General features: G+C 35.2%; 2 protein-coding genes across 4 annotated transcripts; both read right to left on the bottom strand.

The window, feature by feature from the left end:
• Positions 1-2,910: 2,910 nt before the first annotated feature.
• Positions 2,911-6,454, bottom strand: LOC115964070 (protein FRIGIDA). Its single transcript, XM_031083373.1, has 3 exons — positions 5,455-6,454; positions 3,988-4,160; positions 2,911-3,890 (listed from the first exon to the last, which is right to left on the bottom strand). The coding sequence occupies exons 1-3, from the start codon at positions 6,377-6,379 to the stop codon at positions 3,141-3,143; spliced, it is 1,848 nt and encodes a 615-aa protein (XP_030939233.1). The 5' UTR covers positions 6,380-6,454; the 3' UTR covers positions 2,911-3,140.
• Positions 6,455-9,480: 3,026 nt separating this feature from the next.
• LOC115963145 lies at positions 9,481-16,844 on the bottom strand. 3 transcript variants are annotated; one of them, XR_004085721.1, is made up of 13 exons: positions 16,730-16,844; positions 16,445-16,555; positions 16,209-16,323; positions 15,969-16,105; positions 15,715-15,859; positions 15,243-15,421; positions 13,934-14,171; positions 13,354-13,452; positions 13,043-13,188; positions 12,354-12,461; positions 11,785-11,873; positions 10,357-10,922; positions 9,481-9,960 (listed from the first exon to the last, which is right to left on the bottom strand). XR_004085721.1 is itself a non-coding variant. In XM_031082040.1 (12 exons), exons 1-12 carry the CDS (start codon positions 16,796-16,798, stop codon positions 10,415-10,417), a joined length of 1,944 nt encoding a protein of 647 aa, XP_030937900.1. In that variant the 5' UTR covers positions 16,799-16,844; the 3' UTR covers positions 10,162-10,414. The 3 variants fall into 3 exon arrangements, 2 of the variants coding, with proteins under 2 accessions (XP_030937900.1, XP_030937901.1); XM_031082040.1 differs by lacking the exon at positions 9,481-9,960 and having other exon boundaries at positions 10,162-10,922; XM_031082041.1 differs by lacking the exons at positions 9,481-9,960; positions 15,715-15,859; positions 15,969-16,105 and having other exon boundaries at positions 10,163-10,922.
• Between the last annotated feature and the right edge of the window lie 1,321 nt (positions 16,845-18,165).

Here is an 18,165-nt window from a genome sequence, read left to right on the forward strand (position 1 = left end):
TTCTAAGGCCTTTCTTTTCCAAAAATAAAAAATAAAGTTTATTTGGACCAAAAATATATTATATTTTCCATAAACACTTTCCTCAATTCAATTTTCATCTGATCGGGCCCTAAAGCAACCTTGGGCTTCTTACATCATTGGGGAACGGAGGCTCGAGTCGTAAGTGGTACAAAATACGGTATCTACAAGTACTTTTATATTACATTTAATAGATAAAATTACATCTTTTACTGTTACTTATACATGTCGTAATACATTTTACACCATACTCTATTAGCTGTGTTATATGAGTGATGCCACAAATGTTGCCATCAACAATTTACCATGTGAAGAAGATGCTGGTTCTATTAAATTACAAACATTAGATGATGAAGTGATGTACAACTCATCTAAATTTGCAACTATGAAGAACAAAAAAAAAAAAAAAAACTATTCGTTAACTATTGCAGGCCCCCAAAAGAGGAAAAGGAAACAAAGGATCCTTTAAACTATTTAAATTTGTATTACAAAACAGTTTAACATTTCTTTCAATAATGTAATCCTTATTAGAAAGTGTTTTGATGCTATTTCCTTTTCTTTTATGTACAGAGAGGGTAATGTTCCAGCCCATCTTTTAGCTCAATGGGCGGCTTTTGTTAATTGGGTAGGGCCAGTTCCCATCTCTAAGGTCCCTCTTCTAGTTTCTGAGGCTGTGGAGAGAGATGGTTCCAGGCCATCCCTTCTTTTGTACTCTGATATTTATAAATAAAATTTTTATTCAGCAAAAAAAAAAAAAAAAAAAAAAAAAAGAAATAAGAAATAAGAAGCAAATCTTACAAAATAATGTACAATGGCATAGTTGGTGTTATGTTTATAATTAAATTTTGAATGGTGTTCGACATAAAGACATGTATACTTTATTATTTTATTACCTTCAGCCACTTCCTCTCCCTCCCTCTTTCATGTTGTTTTTGTCTTTTTCTTCCTCAACTTTTTTGAAACCACTTTTTTTTTTAGTCCCTTCAATTCTTCACTTTCCATCAAATGTGTACTCTCCTAGACAACCACAAAGGTAGTTGTTTTTATGTCTTATATTGCTTAATATTTGTATTTATATTTTTATTGATTATGTTGTTTGTCTTTTTGATTTGGGTCCATATATTCTTGTAAATATTGAGACCATGCATACCATTTTGAAGTTTATTTGTTATGTTGGTATGTTATTATTTTGAATCCTTAATGTGGCTTTGGGAATGTTAAGACTTTGGTGGGTTTGTTAATTCAATTTTCCTCAATTGTAAGGCAACAAACTACTGTTTTTTCTTTTTCTTTTTCCTTTTTTTATGGAGACAAGGTCTATTAGAGATGATATATCTCTTTTTTATTGACCCTATGTTTGTGTTGAAATTGAGAATATTCAATAAAATCTACCTTTAATTTTTTGTGTACATTAGTTATATTTTAAGATTATGCAATAATAAATTGTAGATTGTCATAATTTTTTTAAAAAAATGAAATTGTTAATACCAACCCACACATCCCGCCTAATCCACCGAATTTCGACTTTGGTGGGTCAGTGGCAAATTGGAATATTCCCAACCCGCTAATGGCAGATTGGATAGAAATATTAGCTTTTACCTGCCCAATCCAACCTGCACACACCCCTAGTTGGGCTAGTAAGTAAAGGGTTTCAATGTTGATTAGCTTCTTATTTATGTTTTTTACTTGATAATATTTGTGAAATTTTTGGTGTTTTGACTTAAAATTTCAATTTAGGACCATTGAGTATTTAGGTTCAAAAAAGTAATTCAACAACTGCAACTCCTATTTCTCCTCATCTCAAACTAGACATGGCATTGGCCTTTTTTTGAAGCCAACAATTATGCAGGTTTGGGCATTATTTTTATAGATAGTCATGGTTCTCCTATTACAGTCCATACTCAATTAATTCTTTGCCAAGTAAACCCATTGTGGATGGCTGCCACGTTCTATTGAGAGCATTACACTCTTGTCACAAACTGTGGATCATGGAATTGATTGCGGAGTTTGCCAACTCATAGTTTATGGCATCAATTGAGTTGCAAGAACCATGCTTGAAGGAGATTTCGAATGGGTTAGAATAGATCCATCTTTTGTGTGAAATAGACAAGACAGTGATAAGTAAGCGTACGAGTTGGCTAATAATGCTACGGAGTTAAGGAACAATCAGCTTGGATTAAGAGAGCCATCTTTTCTCCTCTCTATTATACCCTTGGAATCTTATCAATAAAGTTCTATCTCTTTTGATTTTTTTTTTTTTTAAAAATTAAAAAAGAGAGACTTTTTAGGATGTTTCATATATATTTCATTTTTGGAATTTAGCAACTAGTTTAACCAGAAGACGAAGTTCTACCAATGTCTTGCTGTCATTCAATCTTTCCATTTCCGTAAGAACACATCATTCCCACCTTCTTTAATGAATGTAGTATTCCACAAAATTTATTTTTTTAAGTAGTGTTCCACAATCAGAACCTCATTATGAGGTATTTGTTCATTAATCAATTATTAATGCAACTTAACCATATATAACCACAGGCAGAGTTTGCCTACAACCTAGTTTGGAGGAAGTTCCTCCAAACTGCTGTGGCACATTAGGAAATTGACAAGTGTCCTAATCATGTGTGATGCATATGACCAACTCAACCAAACTTAATCACAATTAAACTATTTTCTCTCCAAGCCAAACCGGTTTAAGCCGACGAGTGAAGATAAAATAGTTTAACAATGGTTAAGCTGTAAGTTGGCCAGGACACTTGTCAACTTCGCAGTTCAGAGAAACTTCCTCCAAACTAGGTTGTCGGCAAACTTTGTCCTATAACCACCCCCCTCACTCCCTCCCCAAACGAATTATTTAAATCTAATAAATTAATGTTTGCAGTAAAAATCTTGAAATAGAAAATGCTTAAAAATCGATAGCTAGCACATTGTAAACTTCTGCAGCTTGTTCCTCCAACAGCGTGCAAAAATTTGCGACTGACCGACCGACTGAATTGTAAAAACCTCTAAAACCATTGTGATTTAGATTTTAAAAAATGCAAAGCAACTTCCCCTGATATAATGGTATCCAACCCTTCCACCAACTCCTCTAGAAAAGATAATTATACATATGCACTGTGTATTATTTAATACAGGTAATACGAATTATGCGCAGGCAAAACAGCAGATAAAGGGCCAACCTTATGAGAGCCGCTGCCCTGACATGCCTCACCTTCCAATACAGTATCAGCAAACCGATAAAGATCCGAGGTTGTACTCCTATCAGTCACGTCCACAGATCTTGGGGAATTTGGCAGACCAGGAAAACCTTCTAAAGATGCAGGTTGCCCAACAAAGCCCTGCCCAATTGATCTCTCTCGAAATGTTGCATCTCCAATTCCATGACCATGCCATCCATATGCTGGACCAATTACCGTTGCACCAAGAACATTTTTAGGCAAGAACCCTGCACCAGATCCATGTGGTATAAATGAAGCAGTAGGATAATTACTGACATGACCAGATTGTTCACCATCTAGTAAGTTTACTGGCATCAACCCATCATATGAGCTCTTGCTTTCCACTTGTGTAATAACTCTTTGTTCTTGCATGCCACCAACTGGAGGAGACATCAGGGGTGGTGCTCTGGCAGTAAAAAACAACCGCTTCATTCCTTGACTCTTGATTTGATTTGAGGACTGAATTTCATCTGCTTTTCTTTTCCGCATTACCTTATCTTCAATTTTATTGTCAAGATCAGAAATTTCTTTTTCCAAGTTGATTATATTTTCTTTAATTCTCCATCCAGGAAGAAGCTTTGTGGGATCAATCTTGTGATCTTCCAAACACCTTATCACAGATTTCAGAGCAGCTAATTGTTTTTCATTCGCTTCTTTCTGTACAAGACATCACACCACTTGTTTAACACATGGATGCATGATAAATAGTGATAACAATAACAAGGATGATTAGAAGCTGAACAATATAGCGTACCAGTACCATAGAACCATGTGCTACTGCTCTTGTCCTCTTCCATGCTTCTTTAGACTTGTGTAAAAATGATGTCAAAATTGTCTGAGGATGAAATTTTTCCTCAACCCCAAAAGTATAAGCAATATCAACAGCTTCAACACTCCTGCCATTTTTCATCATTTCCTCTATAATATCTGTGACAGGTAGAAGATTACATCACAAAGACTTGACCATTACAGAAAATGAGCAAGCAATATTATCTACATATGCCAAGAGGAATATATATATAATGTTGGACACCATAAAGCAATGCAAGAGCCCCATTTTTGTAGCTATGTTCAGAATAGTTATCATGAGCCTTTACACCTCGAAATAGAAGATACCAATGAACAATTTAATCAGGAATCATGTCCACCAAATTAGTTGCCATAGTTAAGTACCATTTATATTCAGTGCTCATAATTTCAGAGCTAAGATTAGGTTCAAGTCATTCATAACAATGGATAAGAAAAATGTGATGCAGGGATTCTAAGGGGGCTGCTGTTTAGGCTTAGAATTGATTAAGGGAAATGAGCATTGCTTAGAACAAGGAACAAGGTGTGACAAAACCTTCTTAAGAGAAATCCATCTCTTGAAAATAGCACTAGGCTAATCTACGTAATTGCATTCAAATTTTTTTATATATATAAATAGTAATTGCGTTCAAAATTAATCACAAACTAACTACAATCTAGTATTTATACTAGTTGTTTGGCATTAGCATCCTTCTAGATGCTTGACAAGTGTCTAAATCCTATTGGCTAACGCTTAAGCAATCATCTAACTAACTAGTTACAAGAGGATTTGGATGCAACAACATGAAATGCCCAGCATCAAAATGAAAGCTAGAATGACAAACAGATTCCAAATTCTCATTATAAAGAAATACAAGACATCCCAAGTAACAAAGCTTAAGAATTAATAATTCAATACCAAAATTTTCAAATCCCCCCCACAACAACTATTGAATTATCAAAATATAATTCAGATGTGGATGTTGATGAAAACCAGAAAAAATTACACACAAAAACCAGCAGCTACGTATGGCCTACTACTCATAATAAAAATTAAAAAAAAAAAAAAAAAAAAAAAAAAAGCTTCAGGTCCCTAAACCATCATTATCAGATGATTATGACCAATGTTGCTAACCTAACAGAACTCTCCTATTGACATGGGACCGGGAATACAAGGAAACACTAGCAGAGGTTGTACACTCGTACAATAAGACTACTACAACGGAGATGATACATTTTATTTTTTTATAATTAACAATGGAGATGATACCTCCCCTAACAATGAGATAGGAGAGTAGAAGATGTATTGAAAATGTGCGCTATAAAGAGCCTTGAAAATTGTAACTCAACTCTCCCCCAACTAAAAAATAAAAAAATAAAAAAAAAAAACACTAGTATTTTTAAAATTGAAGCATGAGAAGGCAGAGAATAGAACCTGGAATCCTGGCAAGAAGAAGGGGAGAGCGGCGAAGAGCAGTGGAGATATTTTGGGTAGTCAAGAGGATTAGATCCCGGAGATCTTGATTAGAAAAGCGAGAAGGGATACCAAAAGAAGCAATAAAGAGAAGCAAACCCGTGGCATCAATGGGAGTGGCCCGGGAGAGACCGCCCTCAGTGACAAGCCTTTTTCTCCAGGCGAGAGCGGCGGAGTGGGCTTCATCCTTTTCCTTTTCATTGAGTGATTCACAATCAGAGAGGAGGAAAAATTCTAAAATGAGAAGGGAAGCTTGTCTAGCTGGAATCATGGGAGAGTTCTTAGTGTAGGCTTTGCTTCCCTGAAGGTAAAAGCGTCCAATGCAGTCCAATACAAGTTTCGCTGGTTTAGGGGCAAACTTGAGAGCTGCAGGGACTTCTTCGCGGAGTTTGGCTTCGTCCGACATATTTGAAACTATATATTTACGAAGGCTGCGGCTGCACATCATCTCACATAGGTATTCAACTTCAGATTTGGTACCCCGAGAAGAAAGAACCTCTTCCTCTCCCTCTCCCCCTTGTGCTGCTTCTTCTTCTTCCGTAATTGTTTCGACCACCACCGGATTGGTGTTTTCGATGAGAAGCAATTGTTTCGACCTAGACTCAATGGTGTTTTCGATGAATTCCAGATGCTTTTGCAATTCATCCAACCTCCGCGTGAATGAATGAATAGCAATGGACAGGCCGTCCAGTTCAACCACCGATTTCATAAATTCAGACTTTTGCTTTTGCGATTCATCCAACGATTCTCCTGCTTCTTCCTTCACTAACACTGCCTTTTCTTCTTCTTCTTCTGGTTTAATTTCTGATGCTGCTAAAGATTCTTCTGAATCGTCTTCCTCCTTCACGCCCGCCGCAACATCATCTTCATCAGCTTTCATGGCCATCCCCAAATTGCCAAACCCAGTAAACGGCTAAACGGCTTTCCTTTACTATGTTTCAGTTTCACCCTTATATTAATAATATTTTAATAATATACACTCGAACATTGAAATAAAGAAAAAATAGATAAATAACAATTTTTATATATCACATTATTATTATTATTATTATTATTTTGTAATTTAGTCCCCAAATTTTACATTTGTTGTTAACATTGATCCTTGATCCTTTTTGTCACCTTGAGCTTTGATTGACTTAGCCTTCAAACCTATATTTGTGAGGGTGAGTCGAGTCCAAAATTCTCTCGTTGTTAGGTCTTCCAACAAGGTTACCATTTTGTCCCTTAAAGAAAGTACGATTTTTATTAGTAAACAATTAGGCTCATCACATGGTTTTGTGCATACAATGAGGTTTTTTTTTTTTTTTTTGGTTTAGTGGCATAATTCTTCATTAATTAAAAAATTTTAATAAATAACAAAATACAATTTATAAACATACATATTCTTAAACACTAGTAGGAGAATAGATTGATAGGAAAAGTCATGGACGGTAAAGTTTTAGGCCCCTCCACCAACAGAAAAATGGTATCATCAACTACAAAAATATTGATATTCTTCTAGTGGAATTTGGGCTTGAATTGATCTTATTTTTTTAGTGCAATGAAGTGAGAGAAATGAGAAAAAACCGATGTGAGGCAACTGGAAACTGATCATGGATTCATGGTTTTTTTTTTTTTTCCTAATTGAATCATGGATTCATGATTATGTGGGTTGGTAGTTTTTTTATTTTTGAATGTTTGAACAAATGTTACTAATTCAAATAGTCATATCTTAGAATTTGTGATTGGGATAATTTTTTAGAAAAAGAAAAATAAGGATATGTGATAGTGCCTAAATTTAAGTAATATAGATGAGAAGTTATAGTAATGGTTTTATAGTAGGGTTTTTTTTTTTTTTTTTTTTTTTTTCTTCAAACTCAAAATAAAGAAAATGAGATTTGAGAAGGATAAAAACAAAAACACAAGAGTAGGGATTCAGGGAATCGAAAATTCAAAAACAAACAAACAAAAAAACCAAAAGGGTGAGGTGGATTGAGGAAACTAGAAATTCAAAACTAGAGAGAGAGAGAGAGAGAGTTGTTTTAAAGATATGGATTGGTGGGAGGGTGGTCCTATTTTATAGGCAAAGTTTTAGGTGGTATTAGAAATGTATTTTTACCAAGTTATCCTCAAGATTTGTCATGCTTAAACTTAGAGTGTCGAGGTATTTTCAAAACACATAAAAGACCAGTTCAAAAAAAAAAGAATTTTATAGGAGAATTTTTTGACATTATTGACCATATCCCTAAAACATTTGTAAGAGAAACCATTAGTTCTTGAATGAGGTCCTTTTGACCTTCAAAAAAGTTCAGATCATAAAGGGAAATCCCGTTATAGATAGTATAGATAATCAAGACTAAGCTAATCAAGGAAAATTTCATAAAAGACTAATAGAAAAATTTTGGTAACAAATTTAGAAGAGAGATAGAATTCTCCACATGTTATCAAGGACCCAAGAAACTTGTTCACCCATGTTGTATTTGGCACAAAAATATTGTGTTTTGTGGAACAATAGTAATGAAGTAGTTGAACTAGTATAAGAAAATTGATTGACAAAGAAGGTATTTGAGATTCTTAGCTTAGGGGCACTTTGACACTAGTGCTCATAATTCACCGCTCTATAAAACAAGGTCATATGGGACAACAGAATATGCTTTATGGTTCTAAAAATAACTGATATTTGTAATCACACTTTTAGTTCAGTTAATGAAATTGCCAATTTGTATTGCTTAGACTTGATTGTCTTACATTGGAGGAAGAGACTCCCTTGAAAAGGTCTTAATAGGAGAAAATGAATATCTTGAAAACGTCTCAACATTTTCCATCTCTCAACTCATTCATACACTTAACATTTATGACCTGTTTAGAAGTTTAAAAAAGGAGGGGGAGTAGAGTAGAGGGAGGTAGAGTAATTCAATTACCTTGTTTGGAAGTTTTTTAAGGAATGAGAGGGAAGAGTTTGGAGGGGTTTCAACCACCTCTAACCCCTCATTTTTAATTCCCCCAAATTGGAGAGATTTGGAGGGAGAGTAGAGTAGATAAATCATTAACTAGATAAATTTCCCAATTTACCATTTCTAAATTAATAATAAACCAATGTTGCAAGTTCATTTTCAAATAAGGGTAAATTTGTCTATTTAATCATTTCCTCTCATTTCCATCCTAATTTTTAAAACATCCAAACAAGAGAATGGCTAATTACTCTCTTCCCCCTTACTAATTTTAAAAACATCCAAACAAGGTGGAGGGAAACCATTCTTCTCTACTCTCCTCCCCAGTACTCTCCTCCCCAGTACTCTCCTCCCCTCTACTCCCCTCTACTCTCCTCCCTCTCTAAACTTCCAAACAAGCCATTAACTTCAACAACCAACAACCTTCCAAGGTACGGACTTAGCGCTAACGTGGTGTAACGATAGGCCTAGTACTAACCTGGCAAAGAATGGAGTTGACAATGTGGTAGAAATCACGCGCCTGGCACGTGTAAGGATAGCAGATGACATGTGTGGAGCATGGATACTTATACAGAAATTTTGATTGGTGCATGCGACCTCCAATGGTGTCGATTCTTCCACCATTGATCAGATTGGCGGGAGATCTTTTGGATGGTGGTTATGGTGAGTTGAATGGAGGCTCAGAGATGGTGGCATTGAGGAAGGTAGTGGTCTTGTAGAGGTTAGTGGCTACTAATAATAATATCGAGGGAGGGACGCTATAGAGTTTTGACGATATGACGACAAGTCAAAGAAGGCAAAGGCAGCAAAGGAACGCCAATGAAGATAGAGATTGATTGTAAACACACTAGGAAGGTTTGAACACTAGCTCTGATACTATGTTAAAAAAGGGAAGCAATTTATCGTATGTGTGTAAAACTTTATAAGGAGACCATCTTTTATATATGCAGGCAATAATTGTTATACAAGTTAGTGTGCAGTACTAGTGTTGAGCCTAGAGGCCATTAGACTTGTACCAATATTTTAAATGTCGTTCCGCTCTATAAGTATTCTGGCCGGAGTATATTGTCCTAGTACAGGGGATTTTGGTGGAATTCTAGTATTTCGTGTGGAATATGCATTCCAAACCAAAAATGTTTTTAACGCTTTCTAATAATTTAAATAAATAAATAAGTCCACTCTCTTTGTCGGACATGACAGCTAGAAAGCAGTGGATAACGAATGCCCTTTCCACCCCACCAGGATGATCCCACTCTCTGTCTCATGTACCAAGCTTCTCAGTTTCTGGCCGCTTTGGTCGTTTCTTCCTTTCTTTTCCAACTGTTATTTTATGTTTGCCATGTATGCTTTATGAATTCTGCTTTACAGTTAATCAATAAATTAGCGCTTACTTATCGAGAGCTGAAAGTAGATGCAGTCAAAGCCAAAGGATAGTGGGTTGGTCGCCCACTACCAAACTTGGGATTGGATAGTTCCGCATGAGCGTGATTATCATGGTTGTGCAGTGGAGCAGTTGTATGGACCAATCCAAACAGTACTGTGAATAGGAGAAAAGTGGATTGAGATTTGAGAGAGTTGCATGTTATGAAAATAAATAAAATAAAAAAGTAAAATGCAAGCCAAGCCATCCTCCAACCAACTTTGCATGGAGTGGGCTAATCCATGTTAGGTTGATTGAATAAGATTATGGTCGAAAAACAATAATTTTGTATGCGAGCTTTTTCCCTAAGTCTTCATGATTTAATTGTTACTATTTCCATTCCTATCTTCATCATTTTATCATCCAACACGATATTATCAAATTTAATCCGAAGAACATGCTAAGACTAGCAATTAAATCTTTTTGCTATACGTGTATTTCCTAATATCAATCAAAATCCTTGACATGAGAAATGGTAAGAACAAGCAAATAGGAAGGAAAGAACCCGCCAACCTCATGGACCATTTTTGCAACGATAACTCCATTATCTACAAAAGCAGCAGCCTTCGTTTCATTTATGTTTCCTTTTTAATCTCTGGAAATTTGGTTTGATTAACTGGCTTGTAGTCGAGCCTTGGTCTGTAGTATCAATGCACTGCGATGGGATAAGAGGCTTCTTCATTGGAACACAGGTATCTATCATCCCACTGCCTGAGCTAATGGGAGAAACTGCTTTTGTTTTCAACTGTCTTGGCACCTCCAGTCTCTCTAAAATCCTTGAAGTTTTTACATCCAACTGCCTATTACTACTTGAAGGTGATAGAACTGATTGATCCAACTTGGGTTTGGATATACAAACTGGAGAAAATATCTTTGGAACTTCATTGACAACCAGCAGCTCCCATTCTTCTGCAATATACGTGCCCGTTTTGTCTTCTTCAATCATATCGATCTTTGACGATTCCTCTTCTGTGAGTTCAACATCTAGTCTTGAAGTGGATTGTACCATCTCTTCTGAAGAATCAAGTTGGGTTAACTTTGGTTCAGAGGGTGCCTCTTCAAATTTAGGAGGTATTGACCTACAAAATTCAAATGTTTGAGGCAGATGTTAGAGGAGCTTTAACCATTTATATAAATTATTTTTGCTGCTAATCATGATTAAAACTGATGAGTGTAGCAAGCTCAGTCCAACACTTCTGTTGACTGCCATGTACTTGGCCAATTCCATTGTATGGGGAAGTTGAAATTATGTAATCAATTTTCTAACTCTAAAAGAGCATGACAGTGGCTATTGTAACATCCACCAAGACAAATTAATTTTGCGAATTTTTCTGTAGCATCTAAGGCAAAATGCCAGCCCTAGCATGGAGTCACTACAAAACATAAGGTCATCCCTATATATCTCAAATGACAATGAAAATTTGAAACATTTTATACAAAAGTTCCGCCTGGAATTCCCGATAATTGCAATAAAACATGTTCAGTTTGAATGCTACAATAGAGACAATAAATCCATAACAAATGCTACAGAAGAAAGTATAGAATGGGTGCATTAGTAAATAGCATTCATCCAACACTAATCGCATCCATTTCCTAATCTAACAAAAAAAAAAGTACAAGCCAAATTTATCACAAAGTTCATATAAACCTCCTACTCATGGGCTTTGTTAAATATTGGTGAGAATTTGCTGCACCAAAGGGTAGGTGATATATTAAACTACTTATTTGATAAAAATAAATAATAAAAAAATTATTTAAAAAAAAAAAAAAACCACACACACACACATCTTTCATGTATGTAATAATTTACTAACAAATGGTCAGAATGCTATCCAAACTTTGTAGTCCAGGGAGCTCTTGGAAGAAGAATTTTAAACTCTTAACAGGAGTAATTCTTCCTAAATGCTATGAAGGATCAATTTTGATGAAGATAAAAATTACCCGAATTGTAAGCTTTCTTTAACGAGCATGTTTAGTTTTTGATGGAAGCCTCTCTCATGCAGCATCGGATCATAGTCTTTTAGTTCAATCTGCAGGGAAGTCAAAGGATGTAAGGAAAAAATGATGATATGCACCCAACTTTTTTTTTTTTTTGGGGGGGGGGGGGGGGGGGGGGGGGGGGTTTGGTGGGGAATGCTATTGTGTATCTAGTGAGTTTACATGGGGGGAAATCGGGTACAATACAAAACTGGTATTCTAACTCTTCCATAGATATGAAGGAACCAAATGATCTGTGCAATCACTCTCAGTATCAAATAAAGCAGTCATTAACCTTTTGGTACAGCGTGCAGCTTTTGGTTGCTGCATTCAATGGAAAACCAGAACAATCTTGTCTAATAGTCATTAACAAAACTATGGTCCTATACAGTAACTTCTACATGGGAGGTTTTTTCTCAATTAAATTATTCAGCCATCAAATGGGAAGTTTTTTTTTAACAATTTCACAAAACTCAGGGGTTCCAAAATAAGAATGCAACCAGGGAAAAAAAATTCTTTTGACAAAATATGACCTTTGACAAGGAGGCTTGAATGGAGTCCTGAATTTCCTTAGTTATTGAAGAAAGAATACATCGATTGAGGTCAGGAACATGAGAGACTTCCTCTGATCCTGCAAGACGCTGCAGATATCACTATAATTGGTTAAAATAGATACAAAAGAGAGAGAAATAGAGTGGTAGAAAAGATAAGCTAGAATATGCCTTCTTTGCTATGTTTATAATCACAGTTATTTAAGAAAACAAATATTTTAGGGGGAAATTACATTTTATTACCCTAAACTATACCCCATATTACATTTGCACCTTAAACTTTTTGAATGCATGTTCTACACCCTAAATTACAACCATTATTACACTTTGCACTTTGATGTTAAGTTTGCCATTAACTTGGATGGGAATTCAAAGTTTAGGGTGCAAAGTGTAATCAGAAGTATAATTTAGGGTGATAAAGTGTAATTTCTCTTTTGTTTTTAAGGGATTGAGAAGATGGGTAATTAGGTCTTTTTACGTAGTGCCATATTTTTCCAGCCAAGTTAGCGGCAAAACGTTGGAATGCGAAGTGTAACAAAGATCATAATTTAGGGTGCAAAATATGCATTCGAAAATTTTAGGGTGCAAAGTGTAATTAGAGGTATAGTTTAGGATGGTAAAGTGTAATTTCCCCATATTTTATCCTTTAAGATAAGAGGCTTAGTCTTCACCCTGAGAAGCATTGGACCATTGTCTGAAGGTTGAAGAATATAATAACAGTGGAAAGCAACCTCTCTCATGGTTTCCATATTACAATTTGAAGAGCATACCAAACCCTGGTCCAGCGAATGTAGAGCACTACAAAGCCCTTGAAAAACTGCCAAATTATAGTCCAACTCAGACAGATGGAAGAAACATGGAGATCATAAAGAATTGGTGACAAATATATCCATGATAAATCAAAATTGAAACGTCCTATATTAAGTCTTTGATTAAGCATTCATACTGCAATTAAATACTCAAAGGGCTGCCTTCCACTCACCTTGAGCATTCAACTCTGACTGATCAATGTCATCTGAAGCAGCTTCTACTTCATGACAAGCTGATGGAATTACGAAATAGGAATCACCCATTATACTGCCTGTGTCAAATAGAAAGAGATAATTTACAGTAAAAGCATGATATGGCCATTACAGAGGAGATATTGAAGTAACTTGCTGTCTTGAATCTGTATCTCATAGTGAGTGCAGTGTACTACACCACAATATTGGTGTTGAATGTTTGCCATCAAATGCCAAAGTAGTAATGATATGTAACTTTCAGTACTGTTTAGAATTCATACTTAATTGTTGCAATCGGCGGCAGTCATCAATATGTAAGATATGCAGCTTATGTGTATATCAGAGTAGGTACAATCCATATGGGTAATCTTCTACAGCTGAAACCAAGCTTAATTATCAAAATTCACTTAATACTAGCTTTACATGTTCAAGCACAATTCCTTACATCACATGAAGCAGCCCCTACAACTGATGTTGCAATTTAATTAAAAATACAAGCATCTATAGAAATATGTAATGAGCACAAGAACTGATGGTACTGATAAAGAGCTTAAGATCTACCTTCACTTAGAGACCCCAAGCTAATCCGCTCAATAACATGGAAGTCAATTGAAGCAATTCGCTGAAACTTCATAGAGCTCTGGAATGACGGCAGAAACAGGAGCGTTTTTTCTCCAACCTTCACTGAGTTTTCTATCACATTGCATGTTTCCAGACCATGGCCAGTGACTGGACAAGAATATCCATGTATCCTGTTTCTTATGCCATCTTCTAACAGCATTCCATGACACCTGCATGTCTATACAAGGTACCGCCAATTACCAAAATGCTAGTTTTTCCTTGAGGTGTGAAAGTGGTAAAACAAAGAAAGAGGAAGAATTGTTGAACAAAAAGATATATATAGATTAATGTCCACCATTTTCCTTTCACAATATATAATGTAGGAGCATACTGGCAAAATATATCATCAATTAAGATATTAAAATGGACAATAAAAATCTCTTAATCAATTTTGTACTATAACTAGAAACTTAAAGCATAGATATCACATTATATAGCCATCTTTTGCCAGTCATGCTCTTATAAGGTCTAGAACTACTTATTATTAACAAACTAAAACTCCCTAGTCTTCAACATTACTAATGTGCTAGACCTTTTAATTTCAGATCATAGTCTTTTTCTGCATTTCTCTTGTATATTTTCCAGAGACTACAATTGTGCCTTTGTTACAGTTGTGCCTTTGTGTGCTAAATAAATCATTACTTTATCAAAAAAAAGTTTCTGAACATGATTCCCCCTCATTGCTGTCCAAAAATACCACAAGCATGCTTGTTAGCCTTTGAAGTATTTGGCAGCCCATCACACCACTTACCTCATTATATTGAGTTATTGTTGACACTGATGCAATATGTTTATGAAGCAAAGACAATTTACGAGATTATAACCTGTTCATAAATCAGAACTGTATGTCTTTTTGAACTGCTTTCCCTGTTTTCTGTTGAAATTTAAATAGTGGTAAACCAGATTTTAGGATCAGTTTCACTGACTGAGAATATCAAAGATCTTCAGACCCAATGCTGGGACTCAGTTGTTCAAAGTCAAAATTTCAAACTTTACTCTAAAGGTACTTAAAAAAAAAAAAATACAAGTACATAGAATTCAGAAAAGAAAAAATTTTCCTTCACCCATAACCATTTGGTGTCTTGAGATATATGTGATGCTTAGCTTGAATTATCTACATAAATATGATTTCTTTCAACTTAAGATTTTCTCAATTTTCTACCTAAATCGCAATTAAGTGGTTCATCAACACAAATGATGTATGAATGAATGTTTTAGAATGTAGACAAAGTAATTGTAATATATATACCTGACAGGGACTGAACCCATCAACTATTTTATTGACAGATACGTACAAGTTGCAGGAGATCTGATTCATCGATCCTACAAGGTTGGTCTTAAAGAGAAAACGAGCTTGTAATGGTTTTTCCATGTCATCCTTTAAATCCTCTATCCATTGTTTAACCAGGCCATGCAACACTCTGACATCTGCAAAAGTTTGTTAAATGCTTAACATAAACTATACACCACATTCCCCTTCAAATGGCACCCTTGACCTAGGCTATATATTTGACAATGATCCACGCACAGATGGAAAAGGAAAACTATATTAATTGCAACAAGCATATATTGGAGCCCAGTCATGAGGTTCTTCGACTAAAAGGTTAAGCAGGTTGCATTAGTAAGTAATCATAAACAAGAGAAATCATTCTTGGTAATTAAAGTGGAGCATCCTAGGAAGAAATCATTCTTGGTAATTGCAGAGAGAGAGAGAGCTTAACTAGGAAGATAGGTTTGAAGGGAGCAATTATCGAGATCTGAGATGGATCTGAGGAAATTGCTGACATTTTGGAGTGTATCAGTGAGATGGCCTGATTTTTGCTCAAATAACAGAAATTCAACAGAAACACACTTGTCGGCCGCATCCTAGGAAAGGAAAAGCCAAAATAATAATATTGATGATTGAAAGGTTAAGAGCCACGAAGACAAGGGGAAGAATTGAAATGTTAAAAATATTTTTAAGGCTAAGGCTAACCATGAGAGATTTTTGTAAGTGGGAGTCTACATATTGTGGAAAGCAGGAGCTGAGGACTATGACTTTCCTCACGATATCTTTATCAATTCCCCAGGAATATAAAACTTGATCACTCAGGATGTTTGAAAGTTTTAGATCTGCTAGGAGTGGTACAATTAAACCAATAATTATAAGCAATATATATATATATATATATATAGAATAAACAGTATGAGAAAATAGAGCTTTCTAGTTGCTAACCCCCGGGATCGTCGATTTCAGGAAGAAAAGAATCGGTAGGCAAGTGATTGACAGCATGGTGGAAGTCGCGTAGATCGAAGTTCCCTCTAGGACTGGGACTGTAAGCGATCTTCAGCTGTTTCCGAAATACAACAAACATGTGCAGTGCAGTGCAGTTGATTGCTTTTCAAGTTTCAAGTATGCCAAGAATTACTAGTATATAAAAGAGATGAGATGAGTAGAGTGTAGTACAGTACCTCATCAGAAGAAGAAATGCGATTCCTGAACACGTAGCACAACCCAATCTTATCTCTCAGACTCTCAGATTCCGACGAAATGGCGTAGAAATTAGCTACCTCTAGTAAGGACTGACAATTTTTGTTTTGACAAACAAAATTTAAAATTCATCAATCAATTAAATTAGCTTTCAGAAAGGAACATTTAAAATTTGAAAGAGCGAAAACGAACAATAAGCGAAGCAATCGAGAGAGAGAGAGAGAGAGAGAGAGAGGACGGTTCCGATTGGATTGTTTTACTTTTACCTGCTTTACGTCTCTGAGCAACTGAGGAGGTAAGCTCCGCAGATCAATCACAAAACACACCAGTACCATTTCCTTCTTCTTCTTCTCTCTCTCTTATTTGGCGCGAAATTGCAAATAACTGCCTATTGGTGAATGAAATGACGTTGTGATACAGAGGAGAGTTTATAAAGGATACGGGAAAAAATTAAAAATAAAAAAATAAAAAATATATGTATATATATTATTATATACACATTTTATCATGTTATTTATATTTTTCCTTGAACTTGGACAATTGGACCTATACTTTATTTTGAAATCTTTTCAATAAAAAAAAAAATAAATAAAATTATTTCTCCTAAATTAACAAAGAAGAATGAAACCTTCAAACATTACATACGATTTGCTTAAAATGTTTAAATATAAATTATAAAAAAGTAAATTATTTTTTATTTATCCTTAATTAATAGGAAGAATGAATGTTGTGTTCATATCACTGTTTTAAAAACCGGACCGGACCGGCCGGTCCGACTGGTTCAACCGGGAATCAGGAGCCAATCCGGTCCGGTTAAATACCCAAAACCGGTCAATAACCGGTCAACAATCGAAAAACCGGTCAAAAACCGGGGTTGAACCGGAAATTTCAAAAAAACGGTTCTATGTCCAGTTCGGTTTTTAAAAACATGATTCATATAGTCAACGAAGGGGGATTTTCAATTTTAACAATAAACATAAGGCACCATAAACAATTCCACTACCACCAGCTTATCAATTGAATCCCTAAGTTTGTTAAGTTTTTTGGCTAGCTAATTTCATGACAAATAAAAGACAGACAAGAGTTATAATAAATTATTGATTGCCCCCAAAATTTAAATTGTTATAAAATTGTGAATTTAATTATTTAAACACTCTTCTTCACGAGTAAGCTCATTCTCCCCTTAATAAATGGGTCCCAACATGAGGGATTTTTAACCTTTTTTCTTAATGTATAAAGTGGAAATATGGTCCGAACTCAAGACTACATTTTGATATCATGATAAATTTTTTATTGTTGTGCTATTAAGAAATGATAAATTTTATTAAGTTACTTTGAATATCTCAAGAAAATTCAAAGGGCAAAATTTGCTATTCAAACTGATCTTAGAAAATTTTTTGGTGAATAGTATGCGCGTCAAACATTTTAGTTAGATAGATTGTTTTTTTTTTTTTTAAGAAAAAGAAATGGAACTCGAGTGTCTGAAACTCGAGTTCCAAGATTTTTCACACAGAACTCGAGTTTAGGAAACTCGAGTTATGTACAAATGGAACTCGAGTTCCACCTTTTTTTTTTTTTTTTTGGTCCATGTCGGACTTCATCTAAGAGGGAATGGGTTGGAACTCAAGTTTGCTAAACTCGAGTTCCAAAAACAGTCCAACTTACATTTTCTTTCTATATCCTTCATGTTTGCTACATAGGA

Source organism: Quercus lobata, chromosome 10, assembly GCF_001633185.2.
Source record: "Quercus lobata isolate SW786 chromosome 10, ValleyOak3.0 Primary Assembly, whole genome shotgun sequence".
Lineage (NCBI taxonomy): Eukaryota > Viridiplantae > Streptophyta > Magnoliopsida > Fagales > Fagaceae > Quercus > Quercus lobata.

Bases quoted from the DNA above. Each gene is read 5' to 3' on its own strand.
- LOC115964070 (XM_031083373.1), bottom strand. From the start codon at position 6,379: ATGGCCATGAAAGCTGATGAAGATGATGTTGCGGCGGGCGTGAAGGAG. The intron at 4,161-5,454 runs GTTCTATTCTCT...TACCTGTCACAG, and splicing joins TCTTCTTGCCAGGATTCCAG to ATATTATAGAGGAAATGATG. The intron at 3,891-3,987 runs GTACGCTATATT...TGTCTTGTACAG, and splicing joins CACATGGTTCTATGGTACTG to AAAGAAGCGAATGAAAAACA.
- LOC115963145 (XM_031082040.1), bottom strand. From the start codon at position 16,798: ATGGTACTGGTGTGTTTTGTGATTGATCTGCGGAGCTTACCTCCTCAG. The intron at 14,172-15,242 runs GTATATATATTA...TACCTTGTATAG, and splicing joins ATGGGTTCAGTCCCTGTCAG to ACATGCAGGTGTCATGGAAT. The intron at 13,453-13,933 runs GTAGATCTTAAG...TATTTGACACAG, and splicing joins CTTGGGGTCTCTAAGTGAAG to GCAGTATAATGGGTGATTCC.